This window comes from Thamnophis sirtalis, unplaced genomic scaffold (genome assembly GCF_051295495.1).
Source record: "Thamnophis sirtalis isolate CommonGarterSnake01/CBP01778 unplaced genomic scaffold, rThaSir2_p1.2 scaffold_7, whole genome shotgun sequence".
Taxonomy (NCBI): domain Eukaryota; kingdom Metazoa; phylum Chordata; class Lepidosauria; order Squamata; family Natricidae; genus Thamnophis; species Thamnophis sirtalis.
The window spans coordinates 11,118,462-11,135,732 of NW_028261387.1; the positions used below are offsets into that span (position 1 = coordinate 11,118,462).

The 17,271-nt window shown below is 41.1% G+C and overlaps 1 protein-coding gene across 4 annotated transcripts in view; it reads left to right on the plus strand.

The window, feature by feature from the left end:
- The first annotated feature begins 288 nt into the window (after positions 1-288).
- Positions 289-17,271, plus strand: part of EVI5 (ecotropic viral integration site 5) — an 84,550-nt gene continuing 67,567 nt past the window's right edge. For 2 of the 4 annotated variants that reach the window (XM_087719304.1, XM_087719306.1), the window contains exons 1-2: positions 340-463; positions 16,222-16,439. In XM_087719304.1, the coding sequence (XP_087575430.1) occupies positions 16,291-16,439 (149 nt within the window). In that variant the 5' untranslated portion in view covers positions 340-463; positions 16,222-16,290. Of the gene's footprint in view, positions 464-12,568; positions 12,857-16,221; positions 16,440-17,271 lie in introns of those variants that run through there. The other 2 variants (XM_087719308.1, XM_087719305.1) reach the window with 2 other exon arrangements.

A 17,271-nucleotide genomic window follows, 5' to 3' on the forward strand; every position in this document is an offset into this window, starting at 1 on the left:
TCCCCTTTATCCCCGCGTCCCCCCATTCATCATCGGGCTTTATTTTGTCAGCGGTCTCCGGTGCAGATTTGAGAGGTTGCGGGGGGGGGGGGTCCTCCCGGCGGCAGACGCTGGCCTTGCACACCGGGATTGCGCCTGCGCGCGCGTGTAACACACATAGACACACACATAGAGACACGCAAACACACACACATACATTCTCCCCGCCAAGGGACATGGCCCCGTTTCTGGAGAGCGCAGCGGCTCGCGGGGTCTAAGGAAGGGAGCGGGGGCGGGGAGGGAAGGGAAGGAAGGAAGGAAGGGAGAAGAAGGAGTGGAAAGGCGGGACGCCGTCCGAGCGGAGAGAGGCCTGACCGACAAGAAGGGGCAGAGCTGCAAGCAGCGGCGGCGGCGGCTCCGGGCCGGGCTGCAGGGGGACCCCCGATGCACGCAACGCCTCGCCTCCCCGGCCAAGGCTTCCAAGGTGAGCGCGCGGAGTAGGGGGGGGGGCGCGCCTTTCCTTCTTAACCTTCCACTCCCAAGGGAGCCTTTTCTGCCGAAGGAGGCAGGGAAAAGCGAGGGAGGGAGTGGGGGGGGGAGACCTCTCCGGCGTTGGGAGAGGGTCTCCCACCCACCGCGTTGGTCGTGGGTGGGTGGGAGACCCTCTCCTAAGGACCTTCCCAGCTTCTCTCCACGTTCTTGGGCCTGTTCCTGGCCTTGGGGGGGGGGGGAGAAAGTCTCTTGCTTGGGCGTCCTTTGAGCACGAATTGTGGCATGTAGAAACCTTGGAGTAGAGTTGCTCTGCCTGTATTAGTTCCTTGCCTCATAGGTTTAGGCTGGCGTCACGCTCCAAGGGGTTTCCTCCTCCTCTGCCTTCTCGCCCACGGCCCACCGGATTTCCCCCTCTCTGGGGGTGGTGGAGGGAGCGGGGATGCCTTCGGGCGTCGGCGGTGGGGTTTCCCACTCTTGTGATGGCATCCCTTTGTTCCCGCAGGGAGCGCGGATAAAAAGAAAAGCTTGGGCCAAACTCCCAGGAAGTCTTGAGTGCCCAAAAAAGTTTTTTTCCGCAATAGCAGTTAGCAGTTAGACTTATATACCGCTTCATAGGGCTTTCAGCCCTCTCTAAGCGGTTTACAGAGTCAGCATATCGCCCCCAACAACAATCCGGGTCCTCATTTCACCCACCTCGGAAGGATGGAAGGCTGAGTCAACCCTGAGCCGGTGAGATTTGAACAGCCGAACTGCAGTCAGCTGAAGTAGCCTGCAGTGCTGCATTTAACCACTGCACCACCTCTCTCCGCGCCCCTTGCCCAGCTTTTCCTGGGAAATGTCTTATGGCAAGAGTTCCTCTTGAGATTCCACCCGGTTCCATTTTATTATTGCTTTTCTGCGTGAGCTCTCAGACTTATTTATTTAGTTTGTCACTCATGTACAAGATAACAGGAATAAGAATAAACAGGAATAAGAACATGGGAAATGGGTACAAAAACTCTTTAGCCTGGGGCTAAAGAGTTTTTGCCCCCCTTCTCGAATGGCGTGGTGGTTGTGTGTTTTTAAATTTTGTATTGTTATGTCTCGTCTTTTTATCCCCCAATTACCTCCACCCGACCAATTAGATCCCATAGATTAGGCCTCCTCCGGGTCCCATCTGCCGGTCAATGTCGACTGGCAACTACGCGGAGGAGAGCCTTCTTGGTGGCAGTCCGACCCTATGGAACGAGATCTCCCCGTGGAGATTCGTACCCTCACCACCCTCCAGACCTTCCTCACCACCCTCCAGACCTTCCGCACAGCCCTTAAAAACTGGCTATCCCGTCAGGCCTGGGATTAAAGACTGTAACCCACCCGAATAGTATGAATGTCATGCTTTTAATGATGTATTGTCTTATGTGTCAATTGTTTGTTTCCCTCCCTTTTCGAGTTGTAAGCCGCCCTGAGTCCCCCCAGGGAAAAGGGCGGCATATAAATAAATTACTCTAACTCTAACTCTGTCTGTACCCCCTTCCCTGATTGAATTGTGAGCCGCCCTGAATCCCCTTCAGGGAAAAGGGCGGCATATAAATGTAATAAATCCAATCCAAATCAATGGGGACAGTAGGACAGGGACATTAGGCATGCTGGCGCACTTACACATGCCCCTTTAACTAGAAGGGGCTGTTTAAACCAGTGTTTCTCAACCTTGGCAACTTGAAGATGTCCGGACTTAAACTCCCAGAATTCCCCAGCCAGCATTCGCTGGCTGGGGAATTCTGGGAGTTGAAGTCCGGACATCTTCAAGTTGCCAAGGTTGAGAAACACTGGTTTAAACTAGGGTTTCGATGGTCCCATCCCCATCTCTATTCATCTTACTTTTTCTACAAATGATTATTTCTTTAGTGGGCCCCTCCCATTATTTTCTTTTTTGTTTGTTTGTTTGTTTTGCTCCCCCAGCTACTTCCCCATGTGCCTCCTGTGCATACTTCTTTTGGAGGATTTTGGATCCGATGCTTCTATCTATCCTGCATGTCATATAGCATCCTTGACTTCAGCATATATAAAACAATCCCTTAATTCTCTCCATTAGAACAAGGTAGTTGAGATAGGAGGAAGATGCCTGGATAAGGGGTGGGTTACTGGCCTGATCAGGAGTTGAAGGAGAGTGAGCTGCTGTTATGTTAAAAAAAAAAAACCTGGTCTTTTGACTTTTCTTTGTTTAGTACATTGTGAAATTGGGAGAAAGTAATGTGGGCTAGACCTTCTACCCATCATCAGACATAACTGTATTTTCCTATGTCTCTAAATGGTTATAATGATAAAAGATACTGGAATCGCAGTTCTTTAACAAGGGAAAGATTGTAATCCGTCCCCACCCGAATGAATGAATGTTGTGTTTTATTTTTAATTATGTATTGTTATATGTTTTGCTGTTTGTGTTCCCCCCCTATGGATTGTAAGCCGCCCTGAGTCCCCCCAGGGAAAAGGGCAGCCTATAAATAAACTTTCCTCCTCCTCCTAAATATTCTAAGCCTGCAACTTGGTAAATGATTGGGTTTTATAATTTAAAAAATCCACAATACTGAAGGTTACAAACCCAACTTTATATACAGCCTGTAAACTGAATAACTAAAAGAAGCCCGTTAATAGGTTCAAAACTTGCCTAAAAGAATTATTTAACCAATTTATTTTATTTTGAATTGTCTCAGAAAGAGAAGGCGATCTTGTGCTGGCCTTGCTTTCATTGGGCTCTGATGTCTATTAAATTGAAATGCAAATTGCTGTCTGAGAGATAGTAACTTATACCTATTTCTTCTTTAATAAGGTGGTCCTTCATAAGATTTCTGAATATTTTATTGAGACAGTTTTAAGGAAAAGATCCCTAATCTAAGCCATTGCAATCATTAGTGTTAATTATATTTGTTCCATGACATTATCCCCCAAAGCTCAAGGCAGTGTAAACATTATTTCCCTATTCACCTTTGTTCTCTTAATAACTTTGGAAGGTTATACTGACGGACTGCCCCAAAGTCATTTAGTAATTTTTTTATAGTTGAGTACTGATTTTAATCTATACGTCTCTAGTTTTAGACAGGCATTTTTTCTATAAAAATAGTTTTAGATGTCAAACATATATATATCTGCTAGTATTCTGTTTGGAAAAAAATTGATTTCTTAATTTATCACAAGGAAGTTGCATAAGAAAGAGGATGAATTAGTGATTAAGCTTCCTTTCTGCAAAACATATTCTCTGCAAGAAAAAAATAGTTAAGTCAGCTGTTATCCTTGGCATGATGTAAGTTATCCAAGGACAGCTTTCCAGGAACTTTAGTTTGCTTGTGGAAGGTCTAAATTCTTCCTGAAAATTCCCTTCAGAAAAACATAGGTAGCATGTCAAAATAAATGAAATCAGAGTACATTTTATACTGAAAAAAACAGAGATGCAGCTCAAATTATTCTGACTTAATTATATTAATTGCACAGAATATTAATGAACTTTTTAATATCTAAAGATTTTTATGTCAATTATTTTTCTGCACATGAAAATAGATGTTTTATCCTCAATCCCTATTAGTTCCCCCTTTTTCTTATTCTACTTCATGCCATTTTTAAAATCTACATTCCTTTCTGCTCTAGAAATTCAACTTTAGTTCCTTTCTTCTGCTTGAAATTCTTTTGACTTTATTCTTATGCCTTGTTCCATCTCTGCTCTGTCCATTTTTTATATTCCTCATCAATCTAGCTGAAAACTGATTCATATTTCATGCTAAGCCATAGTTGGATTCCTATTATGGAATCCACTTGGTACTTCTGTATGGGGGGGGGGCAAAATGAGTCGTGATATAGGTATTTTCTCACCACATTACTCTCTTAAGAAGAATGAATTGTTTTTTTGTTAAAATTTGTTGTTCCTAGAGGATGTGGCAAAGAACTGCAAATTGTAGGTACTTGGACCCCCCCCCCCCCCGAGTATCATCAGGACAAGGGTGTGACTTTATTTTGTTTACGACTATTGTGAAGAAATTGTGAAGAAAGCGAGGAAGAAAAGTTGACCTTGAATAAGGTAACACCCTAGATCTAGGGTAGACGGAATTAATAGCATTAGGAGATTTGTAACTAATCCACTTTTTCAATTTTAATTTAATACTGTAGAGTTGAAAGGAGAGAAGTTAATTTGATTAAGAGAAGGCTTATTTCTCTCGCGTATTCTCATTTGTCATTGTTGTTCTGAAGCAATTGTGATGGAATTTGACTTGTAAATAAATGTTCAAACATAAATCTTCAAAAAATAAAGGCAGACAAACACAAACATTATAAGATGAAAACATGAATTTCTTTGCATAAAGGTAGCTTTACTGCATCAATGTTTATTTCTTTACCAGAGCAGAAAAAACAAGGTTTTTTTTTTAAGATAGTCATTTTAATTAAGGGTTTATTTAATTCTGTCTTTGCCTTTAGATAACTTCTAGAGTACATTTTATGTCTGGAGTTTAAATCAGAGCAGAGAAGGTCCTAAAAATGATTGTAAATGAAAGTGAAATGCATGCATTGATATAAAACATAGTGTACCTTAGATATCTTACAGATTGAATTGTTGTGTCTTCTACACATATTTAATAGGCTTATATTAAGTTTTTACAATTAGGAATTAATTTTACTTCAAATGGCAGTTGAAGGAACATAGAAGAATAGAACTCACTGAACTATAGATTAGTAGAAACATGGGTTACAAATTTGTGCAAATAATTATATTTTTTTCCTTTTTAATATTTTTAAATTATTTTAAAAACTTTTTCTATTTGGAAGAAAGACATATGAGTAGATTGTCATACGTTTTGATTTTTATATATGTTTGCCATATGTTTTAGGCAGTTTTGTTCAAATCATAGGCTTTTAATAGGATGAAATGAAAATGTCAAAATCTTTGTCAGGACTCTGATATTAGGACAAGAATAGTGCTTAATTTTAACAAAATGAAGTAATTGAATTAGCATTTAACCTTCAGTATTTCCCTTGAAAGTGAAGAGATTAATTTCCAAGAGCAGAAAAATAAAGCACAATTAAGAACTTGGGAACTACGTAGATTGTAGTACCTAGTCGATAGTGGTTAATCTGAAAAAGTAAACACGGTTGGACTGAGATTGTAGTAGGTAGGATGTTACTAAGAAATCTAAAGGCTGGCGATAGACCGGCATTAGGAAAAAAATGCAGAAATTAATTAAAATAATTTCTATGCTAATGGAAAAACAAATTAATTCCAAGCAAAAATGAAATAATAAAAAAGGTTATGGACTGTGCCGAAATGGACAAACTAACTAAAGAAATCCAGGGAAAAGAAGAATCAGAATTCTACCAGATATGGGATAAATGGTATAGGTGGATGGAGGAAAGAAACAAAAATCAATGAAGGAATATAAGAAAACTCAAAAAACAATAGTTATGAGTAAAATAAGAGGGTTAAGACTGGTGAAATCCAAATGAAATACAATAGAAGGGGAAGTAATATAAGGTGAGCAGTATCGATTGATGATTGCTATTATAAAGAACAGGAAGTTCCTGTTCGTATTGTATTGTATAAAGGTGGTATACGTCTAAATTTTGTTTGTGTGTTAAAAAAAATAAAAAATAAAATCATTTCTATGCTGTTTCAAGGAAAATTGCATAGATGCATCTATGAAGTCATATTAAGGGTTTAGTTTAGCTTGAGGGAATCTTCATTACAGATAGTTCTGTAGTGACTCACAACAGCTTGTTTAGTGATTGTTCAAAGTTACAATGGCCCTGAAAAAGAGACTTATGGCCACTTTTCACACTTATGACGGTTGCAGCATCCCCATAGTCGGATGATTTACATTCCGGTGTTTGACAACCGGTTCATATTTATGATGGCGGCAGTGTTCCAGGGTCATATGACTATCTTTTGCGACCTTCTGAGCAGCAAAGTCAATGGGGAAGTCAGATTCACTTAACAACCATGATATTAATTTAATAACTATAGAGATTTACTTAACAAATGTGGCAAGAAAAGTCATAAAATGGGACAAAACTCACCTAACAAATTTCTCACCTAGCAGAGGAGGAAGGAGAGAAGAAAGAGAAGAAAGGGGGGTAGGAAGGAGGGAGGGAAGGAGAGAAGGAGAGAAGAAAGGAGGGAAGGAAGGAGAGAAGAAAGGAGGGAAGGAAGGAGGGAATGTAGGAGAGAAGGAAGGGGGGAAGGAAGGAGGAAAGGAAGGGGGAAAGGAAGGAGAGAAGGAGAAAAGAAAGGAGGGAAGGAAGGAAGGAGGGAAGGAAGGAGGGAAGGAGGGAAGGGGAAGGAGGGAGGGAAGGAAGGGGAGTAGGAGAGAAGAAACGAGGGAAGGAAAGAGGGAGGGAGGGAAGAAGAAGTAGGACCGTTGTAAGATAAGATGTATCTATGGGATGTTAAAAAAGCAATCTTCAAGTATATTGTCAACAGTAGGGAAAAATTGTTATAAATACATATTATTTTAAAAAAAATTCTCACCTAGCAACATAAATTCTGGAGTCAAATGTGGTCGTAAGTCAAGGAAAACCTGTATTTTTAAGAATTTAAGTAGAAAAAACTAATAAATCTATTTCCAAATTTGTTTGGCTAGATGTGTTTACATTTTCTAATGTTTAAACACTTTACCTGACATGCATGTACATGCTATGTGGAAAATATAAAATCATATAAATGCATGTCGAATCTGTGTATATTGCTTAGAAGCTCAAGAATGCATGCTAGTTTCTCCTGAGTCATGTACCTAGATGTAGTGGCAAATTTAAAGGAGATGCACTACTGTAATCCCTTTAGGACAATATGAATTACAAACTTTTTTATTTCTACAGATTAACTGAGTTGCTTAAAATATCTTGTATCCATGTAATTTACAATATTAAACTCTGAAATTTTCAGCTTATTTTTAAAATTATGACTTGAGTATCATTTTCCTTAGCTAGTTAGGAAACTTGGGCCAGTCACCGTTAGCCAACAATGTGGTTGGTCAATTTTTGTCGCAACCAAATGGATCAGCGCTTGATTTCTCTGAAAAAAAGCAGACCATGCTTTTGAGGAAAATGCTAGGAAGGAAAGAAAAGTTTGTTCTTTGAGATCTGCTTATTTCTGGACATTCTAATTAGTATATGATCTCAAACTTTCAGAATGAAAGTGTCTTGGTGCATATATATGTTTTTAATTTTTTTTAAAAAAATTAAAGTTCAGTAAAGTTACTATTAATACATTTTATAGTAGGGTCATTAACTAAATATAGATTATACTGTTTCTGTTTGGGGATATTTATATATTTTTCCCCATTCAGTAATGAGTCTTCAGGTTTTTACAGTTTGACATTGCATATCAAATATTAATTACGCACAAGGCATAAAAACAGAGTGGGAAATAGCTTTATGCAAAAAATACATCCCATAGGATGCCTTATTAAGTCACTAGCTCCTCTTATCAAAAGCTGTGGATATGTCTGTGTTTGTATGTCATTTTCAAATCTTTGTTAGTTTTAGTACTGGGGTACAGCTCTGTATATGACATACAGTAGCAATCTTCAAATATTTATTGTCGATGTTAAGTGCAGAATGGATTTATTCAGTTTATAAATTACAAAGAACTAGAATTTTTCTTGACACCTAAAATAAGAGTTGTTCAATATAGTAGAAACTACCCTGTGAGTTGGTGGATGTTTTTCTTTGAAGGTGTTTAAATAAAGACTACTGTATAGATGACCATCTGCCACGGATGCTGGAATAGCAGATTCCTGAACTGGGCAGGGAGTTGGATTAAATGATCTCAAAAATTCTCTTCCTCCCCCCCCCCCCTACATTCTGTGATTGCATTATATTTAGAATGGCAACACGGGGGCATATTTTGCTGACTTGTGGAGGGCTTTCTAAAGGCTCTGAAAGGAATCTACAGAAAGCATTTTCTTACTAATCTTTGAAGTACAAGATTAATGTTAATCTTCAACATTATTTTGTTGCTTTCCTTTACATATTGGAGTCGTGTGCCTTTTCTGCAAGACATCCTTTTTCCACCTTTCATTCATTCAATAGCAATAGCAATAGCAGTAGACTTATATACCGCTTCATAGGCCTTTCAGGCCTCTCTAAGCGGTTTACAGAGAGTCAGCATATTGCCCCCAACAATCTGGGTCCTCATTTTACCCACCTCGGAAGGATGGAAGGCTGAGTCAACCCTGAGCCGGTGAGATTTGAACCGCTGAACTGCTGATCTAGCAGTAGCCTGCAGTGCTGCATTTAACCACTGCGCCACCTTGGCGCATTCAATTAAACTGCCTCCTGTAAGATCTGATGCTTTCACTTTGTGGTCTAAATCTTCTGTAAATCACATTTAGTGTGTGAAATCCTTTGAGTGTTCTATGTAGCCCCCAATTTATGACTGCAATTCAGGCTCAGATTTCTGTTCCTAAGCACCTGATTTTATGGTTTATTTGTTTTTTTTGCTATGGTCTTTAAGCACATCATTGCAGTTGTGAAGTGAATCATGCAATCGTTAATCAAATAAGTCCCCCCCCCTTCTCCCCAGTTGGTGGAGACAGCAGCCAGGATGGGTTGTCTCTCTCCGCTGACCAATAAGACTGAGTCTACAGCTGTGACATCACTGGTACCACTGGTGACTCCTCCCAGTTTTAGACTCAGTCCGATCAGGACTGGACGTATTTTATAATTCGGTTCCACCACAAAGCCGCGGTCGACTAAAGCACGCTTGACGAAACCGCGTACCTGACATCATCACAGCGCGACGAAAAAAGCACGCTGTGAGCGGTAAAGCTAAAATTAAAGCATAAACCTAAACCTAAACCCCCGAACTATCTAACTCTAAACCTAACCCTAAACCTAACCCTTAACCTAACGTTAAACCTAACGCTAACCCTTAACCTAACCCTAAAACTAACCCTAACCCTAACGCTTAACCTAACCCTAACCCTTACCTTAACGTGAATCGGCTTGCTTTAAAAGCGCTTTTTAAAGCGCCCTTTTTTCTCCATGGTTGTATTTGTCGCGCTGCTGATGATGTCAGGTACGCGCTTTAATTGGGTGCGCTTTAGTGGACTGCGGTTTTGTCGTGCCACGTATAATTCTCCTCCAAAAGATATTTAGAAATTAGTTCCTAGTTAGGTTTAGATCACTCTATCAATTGGCTCTAATTGGCTTTGTTCCTGCATTCACTAAAGATGGTTGTAAATTGAGGACTACCTGTATGCCACACACACTACACCTCTTGAGTGCAAACTGACGGTAGGTAGGAGATATAATGATATAATTAAATTAACTTGCAGCATTTTCATTTGAATTCTGGTGATACAATCATAGGGACATGAGGGGGAAACAAAAATTAGTTGTACCAAGTATGTTGAGTTTTAGTAGGTTCTATTGCAGAAAGCAGCAAAATCAGTTAACTCAGAAGTCAAGAATGATTAAGATTAAGGAAAAGAATGCTTATGTTCTTAGGGCAACAGAAGTCATATAATCATAGAATCATATGGGCTGGAAGGGATCTTGGAGGTCTTCTAGCCCAACCCACTCCCTAAGGCAGGAGTTCTTATACGATCCCGAACAAATGGCTGTCCAATCTTTTCTTGAAAACCTTCAGTGATGGAGCTCCTACAACTTCTGGAATTGTTCTCTCTATCAGGAAATTTTTCCATAATTCTAAGTTGGACCTCTCTTTAATATATTCCATCTGTTACTTCTTGACCTGCCCTTATGTGCTTTAGAGTAATTGAAGACTGGAAAACTTATGTCTCTCCTGGCCCTTCTCTTTAATAGACTAAACATACCCATTCCCATAGCTGTTCGTCGTATGATTTCTCTCCAAATATGTTAATCAACTAGTTAAAAATGGGTTTCTGCCTCCCACCATGTATTGGAAAAGTCTCTGGAAATATCTTTACTTGAGATGCTTGCTGAAACCACTTTCTCTGTGTGTTTGTGTGTGTGTGTGTGTCCCCGAGATTAGATGAAGATCTTTTAATATGATCCAGCTTTTGAAAATACATTGATGTTGTTTTAGGTTACCGCTATGGATTTGGTTTCTGGGAGGTCCAATGTATGGTTTGAATGCATGGCTGCCTTAAAATGGCAGCATGTAAGATGATTTAAAGATAAATGACTAGTTTGTGGAGAATAAATTCAGTAAAGATTATTTTACATCTTAATCATGGGTGAAATCCTACAGGTTCGCACCGGTTCATCTGAACCGGTAGTAAAAACAAATGCTACCGGTACGGGTGAACTGGTATTTCTGGCGATCAGCTGTGACCCACGATTTATATTATATACTAATCTAAATCATGTGGCACAGCGGTCCCCCCTCCCCCCCCCCGCTGTTCTACTTACCTTCCAGGCATGCTCGGTAGCAGGCTCCGCCCAGACATCATGACATCCGTTTTGACGCTCTGTGCATGCATGGAAGGTTCTGCGCCTGTGCGGAATTGGCGCGTGCGCTCACATTTGTGAACCGGTAGCAAAGGTAAGTAGATTTCACCCCTGATCTTAATGGCACTATTTTTACACACACACATACACAGACAGACACACGATATACCTCGAGTGCAAACTGACAGTAGATGGGAGTTATTGTAAAGTCCTAGATCTGTCTGTCCCTTTTTTGAAAACGTTACCATGTTTTATGGTGTTAAACAATTTTATAAATAATCCACTGCAGTTGTTCCTAAATCTGTCTAAGTTAAGTCCTTACATTAAGTTTACATTGTTAATAAAAGAAATTGCTAGTGTTATGGCTTGAAATTTTGATATATTGGTGCTCAGCAGTTGAAGCAGGCTAGAAAGGCCAGATTTTTCCTTGACAATGCAGTTTCTTACTCTGACTAAATGTAGAGATGTAATACACAAGAAGCAGAAGTGCTGACCATTGCTGATCTTAACAAGTGCTTACTATTCTACAAACATCCAAATATATTTGAGTTTTTCGAGTGCTCTGGAAACTTGCTAAGAAGATAGGAAGCCAGCTTCCCTATTTCTGTAAAAGGCTTCAGCTATTAAGCTTTGTTACACTAAAATTATATTTACTTCTTTCAGGTTAGGTTAATGGCTGTGAAATTCATGGTAGCGTTAAATTTCTCTCTCATAAAAGCAAAGATTCTAAGCACTTATTTGGACTTAGTCATAACCAATGTCTGCTTTGCTCTTCATTGCTCTGAAGCTGATACTGTTCTCTTTCTGAAAGTGAGAAATGGATCCCAATTATCTGCATGCTCTCTTTTGCTTCTCCTTTAATTGCTGGCATACAGTATTTCCTGGTTTTATTACGCAGCTTAGAGATGGAGGTGGCGTATGACAGAATATTGGGTGTGTGTGTGTGTGCTTTACTTCACCTTTTATTTCCGATTTTTAATTTGCCTTTTTCCTATCTATGCTGTGGATTACTTTGGCTAAGATCACAAAGGACACTGAAAGGATTACAATCCATGCAGATAGTCCTCAGGCAATTGGGACTGGGAATTCCATCTCTAAGCAACCCAGTCATAGAGCATGATGTCATATGACTACATGCCCGCACTGACTTACAACAGCAGTTTCAGCCATTCCCGTCGTTAAGCATACCGCACACAGTTTGTTTGCTCATTAAAGTTTTATGCTGCCCACCTGCCCTCTGAGGTGACTGTGTTCTTAAGTGTGACATCATGTGATTGTCACTTATGATCTCTTGCCAGCTTCCCCATTGACACTGCTTGTCAGAAGTGGCAGGGAAGGTCACACACACATTCATTCATTTACTGAATTTATATAGCTGTCCATCTCACAAGGAGTGACACCAGGCAATGTACAGCAAAAAAATGTAAAAACAATAAACGTGTAAATGGTGATTATTTGACTGTGGGATGCTACAACCATTGTAATTGCAATCTGGTTGTCAAGTCCCTGAATTGCGATCCCACAAGTGATGGCGGCAACTTTGAAGACCAGTGGTCAGTCTCCTTGCTCAGTGCTGTCATTAAGCAAGTCATTAATCAAGGACTATCTGTACTTTTTCTTGCCCTCATAAAGTCTAAAAAAGTAGCTTGTTTTGGGAAGTTGACTTTTATGTGAAATAGTTTCTGTTCTGACCACCCCCCTTCTCCGTCCAGGAACGAAAGCCAACACAGACGTACAAAAGAATGTTTTAATCAGTCCAGGCTCTTGTTGGCTGCAAGCCCAAATAAACAAAGATAATAGCTCTGGCAAAAAGTCCTAAAACACTCACACAGCACTGCAACCCGGCTTCTCTGATCAAGCCACTTATCCAAGTTGGCTTCTCTCGGTTTGTGAACGAGAACGTTGACTTCTGCAACCAGGGCTTGGCACAAACAGTTCCCTTTATACTCAGGAGAGGATCCCAATGAGCAACAGCTGCTAGCAATCATCTCCTGTAAGTACTCAGTTGTTCCTTCCGTCGAGTAACCCTTCGACGGGGTGCATCCTGCAACAACTCACGAGTGTTTCCCTGAACACTCCCTCTGATCCAAGGCTCCGCCGCCACCTGGTGGCCAACCAACCTCTCCTCGCCCTGCTCGGAGTCGGCACCCTGTCCAGGGTTTTCCACCTCCTCCAAGGCCGACTCATAAGCCCCCTTGCTGTCGGAGTCTGGCGACAGCTCTAACAGCTCCTGCCGGGCCACAACAGTTTCCTTGTACAGGCAGTTTTTAAAATTATTTTTAGTCTTGGTGAGACACAAAAAGGTAAATGATCCTGTGAGTTGAGCTTGACCATGGATGTAATATTGGAGATATCCATGTCAGAGTTTGGGCAGGAATGTGAAAGTGGTTTGCCATTGTATCCTGGGATATTTTCCTGATTTTCCAGTCTAACTTGCAGCCATGGAATTCCCTGCTGTTTCCTTTTCAAGCAAGCTCCTCACTTAGGGTTTTCAGATCCAACAGGATCAGCTGGTTGCTGCCCTATTTACATTTAGAGAAGTCAACTTTTTAATATGCAATGTGGAATGCAAAATGTTCAGTGTGTCAACAAAGTTGGCACATCTTTTTCCTATCCTGGGTTCCAATCATACTAATAGTCTCTTACATAGGTAGACCTCAACTTAGTGACTGTTTAATGACTGCTTAAAGTTACAGTGGCACTGAAAAAAGTGACTTATGGACGTTTTTCACATTTACGATTGTTGGACCATCCCCACGTGATCAAAATTCAGAAATTTGGCAACAGGTTCATATTTATAATGATGGTCCTCGGATCACGTCAGACGTGGGTTCCTACCAGTTCGCACCTATTCGGTAGAACCAGTTCGCCAAATCTACCCAACCGGTTAGAAGAGGTTCCACCAGTGGACCCGGAAAGCAGGCCACACCTACAGAAGAGGTTCCAAAAATTTTGGAAACCCACCACTGACACACACACACAGCACACAAACACAGACAGACTCACACAGAGAGAGAAAGAGAAAGAAAGGAAGAAAGAAAGAAATAAAAAAAGAAAAAAAAGTAAGAGAGATGGGGACAGAGAGATGGGGAAAAAGGGACAGAGAGACAAAAGGAAGGAGAGGGAGAGAGAGAGAGAGAGAAAGATAGAAAGAAAGAAAGAAACACATGGCCAGCAAGCCACTCCCACCAGGTCACATGGCAAGCCACTCCCACAAAGGAGGCCACACCCACAGAGTAGGTTCGAAAAATTTTTGAAACCCACCGCTGACACACACACGCACACAGACTCACACAGAGAGAGAAAGAGAAAGAAAGGAAGGAAGAAAGAAATAAAAAAAGAAAAAAGAAAGAAAAAGTAAGAGAGAGATGGGGACAGAGAGATGGGGGGGAAAAGGGACAGAGAGACAAAAGGAAGGAAAGAGAGAGAGAGGGAGGGAGAGAGAGAGAGAGAAAGAGAAAGAAAGAAAGAAAGAAACACATGGCCAGCAAGCCACTCCCACCAGGTCACATGGCCGGCAAGCCACTCCCACAAAGGAGGCCACACCCACAGAGTAGGTTCGAAAATTTTTTGAAGCCCGCCACTGGATCACGTGATCACTTGCAACCTCTGACAAGCGAAGTCCATGGGGGACCAGGTTTACCTAACAGCCATGTTACTACCTTAACAACTGCAGTGATTTCATTTAACAACTGTGGCAATAAATATTAATATATAAACGGGGTAAAATTCACTTAACAAGTGTCTCACTTAGCAACAGAAACTTTGGGCTCAATTGTGAGCATAAATTGAGGGCCCACCTGTAGTATGTCCCATCCGTTACTTTTCTGTGCCTTAGTGATTCTTCTTTCTTCAGCCCCACCAGGTGCAGTAAAACCTGTTGCTATTGTTTGTCAGGTTTCTGTTGTGTAAATAGATACAAACTGGTTCTTTTCTATCCGGTAACATACCTCTAGAAGAGTATGAGGAAAAGTTACTCTGAAACTGAGGTAGGACTAGTTCTCTGCAAAGGTATAGTTGAAGTACATGAGCAGGTAGTTGAAATAATTAGCTCACATAGATAGTTTTTCTCCATGATGTGCCATATCTGGTACTTTCAATTAACTTTCAGACTTTTCTATAAAGCTTTTTGTGCTTTTATTAGTTTGACACACATAATCACATCATAAAATCTAAGGCAGTGTTTCTCAACCTTGGCAACTTGAAGATGTCCGGACTTCAACTCCTAGAATTCCCCAGCCAGCATTCGCTGGCTGGGGAATTCTGGGAGTTGAAGTCCGGACATCTTCAAGTTGCCAAGGTTGAGAAACACTGATCTAAGGGAATACTTGTAATATGTAAGTTAGAGATTTCTGTTCTTTTTTAAAGAATTCATTGGTTGCATAATCAAAATTTGCACTTATGTCGGTGGTGATTCTCAATCAACCAGGTCATGGTTGTCCCAAAGGTGCTTTTTCAAGAGGCAACTGGACCTTCTAGATTTTGTTTGAAGACATTTCACTTCTCATCCAAGAAGATTCTTCAGCTCTGGCTGGAAGCTCTGGCTGAAAACACAGGAATTGGAAACGTTCACCAAACATACCAACTTTGGACAGATACATCCAATTCACTTGGGAAGATCCAGCCAGAGCTGAAGAAGCTTCTTGGATGAGAAACGAAACATCTTCAAAAAAACAAACGAGAAAGTCCGTCTTGAAAAAGCACCTTTGGAACAACTTACCGTATATACTCAAGTATAAGCCAAGTTTTTCAGCCCACTTTTTGGGCTGAAAAAAGCCGCCTCGGCTTATACTCGAGTCAGTGAAAAATTTGCCCGAAATGGAGGAGAAAAAGGGGTGGGGCCATGCCACTGGGTGACGCTCGTGAATGGCCCGGCGCCCCTGTGAGTTTCCCCTCCCTCTGTGTCAGTTTGCCGCGCAGCGCGCACCGCACCATCCCCCCTCCTCACGTTCTAATGTAATGCAGGGCTGTCTTACGATTCCCCTTCCTCCCCCTCCTGCCGCTCTGCAACGATGTCCCACCTCCTCCTTGTTATGGCAAGCAGCCACATAGTGATGTCCCGATGATGAGGAGGAATCCAGTTTTGAAGGATTTTAACTCTTGTGTTTTAGCTTGGTTGCTGAATGAGCTAAGGTTTTTGTACTTTTAAAGTTATTGGTATCTATTTTTATTTTTGAAATTTACCGGTAGCTGCTGCATTTCCCACCCTAGGCTTATACTCGAGTCAATTACGTTTCCAGTTTTTTGTGGTAAAATTAGGTGCCTCGGCTTATATTCAGGTCGGCCTATACTCGAGTATATACTTACATGACTTGTTGCAGGAGTATTAAAGAAAATGTTTTTCCTCCCCTCCTACAGGTGGCGACAGACAAGGTTGCAGGGAGATTCAGTTCTACTCTCTCATGGGTGAAGAACACTGTGAGTCAAATGGCCAGCCAGGTGGCAAGTCCATCTGTTTCATTACACACTACATCCTCCTCTACCACACACTCCACGCCAGCAGTGTCTCCGTCATCGCCAGCAGAACTGAGTCCTGATGAGGTAGAGCTACTGGCTAAATTAGAAGAACAAAACAGGTAGGTGATCATCACTTTGACATTTATACAGGTAGTCCTTGATTTACGACAGTTTACTTAGTGACTTAGTGAAGTTACGACACTGGAAAAAGTGAATTATGATCATTTTTCACACTTATGACCGATTCAGTATCCTCATGGTCATGTGATTTACATTCAGATGCTTAATAACTAACTCATATTTATGACAGTCGCAGTGCCCCAGGTTCACGTGATCACCCTTTGCAACCTTCTCACAAGCAAAGTCAATGGGGAAACCAGATTTACTTAACAACCAGGTTACTAACTTAACAACTGCAATGATTGACTTAACAACTGTGGCAGGAAAAATCATAAAATGGAGCAAAAGTCACTTAACAAAATATTCACTTAGCAACATAAATTTTGGGATCAATCGTGGTTGTAAAAGCTTCTTTTAGATATTTATTTAAAAATGCTTCCGCATGTTCCGAAGATATAAAATAAATTAACTGGGTTTGTCCTGTCAGAGAGAAGTTTCATTTCCTTTGTCCCACCATCATTATTCAATTTTGAAACTATTTATTTATTTAATCAATATCTGTAATGGTCTGGCTCAGAATGACTAACAACAATATACATGTGATTCGACCGGAAGTTCTCCAGCTGGACAGACGAGGGAGGTGTGAGCTCAGAAGAGCCTCACATGAACTCTGTCTGGCTAACCAGTGCTGAGATCTTTTTGGATCAGAACCTCCGTGGGGGTGGGGGTGAAGAAGGGGCAGCATCTCATCAGACCCAGGTCCCTCGTAGATCCGAGATTTGCTTTCTGAATTGGCGTCGGGAAGGCAGCATGGCAACATGGCTGCACAAG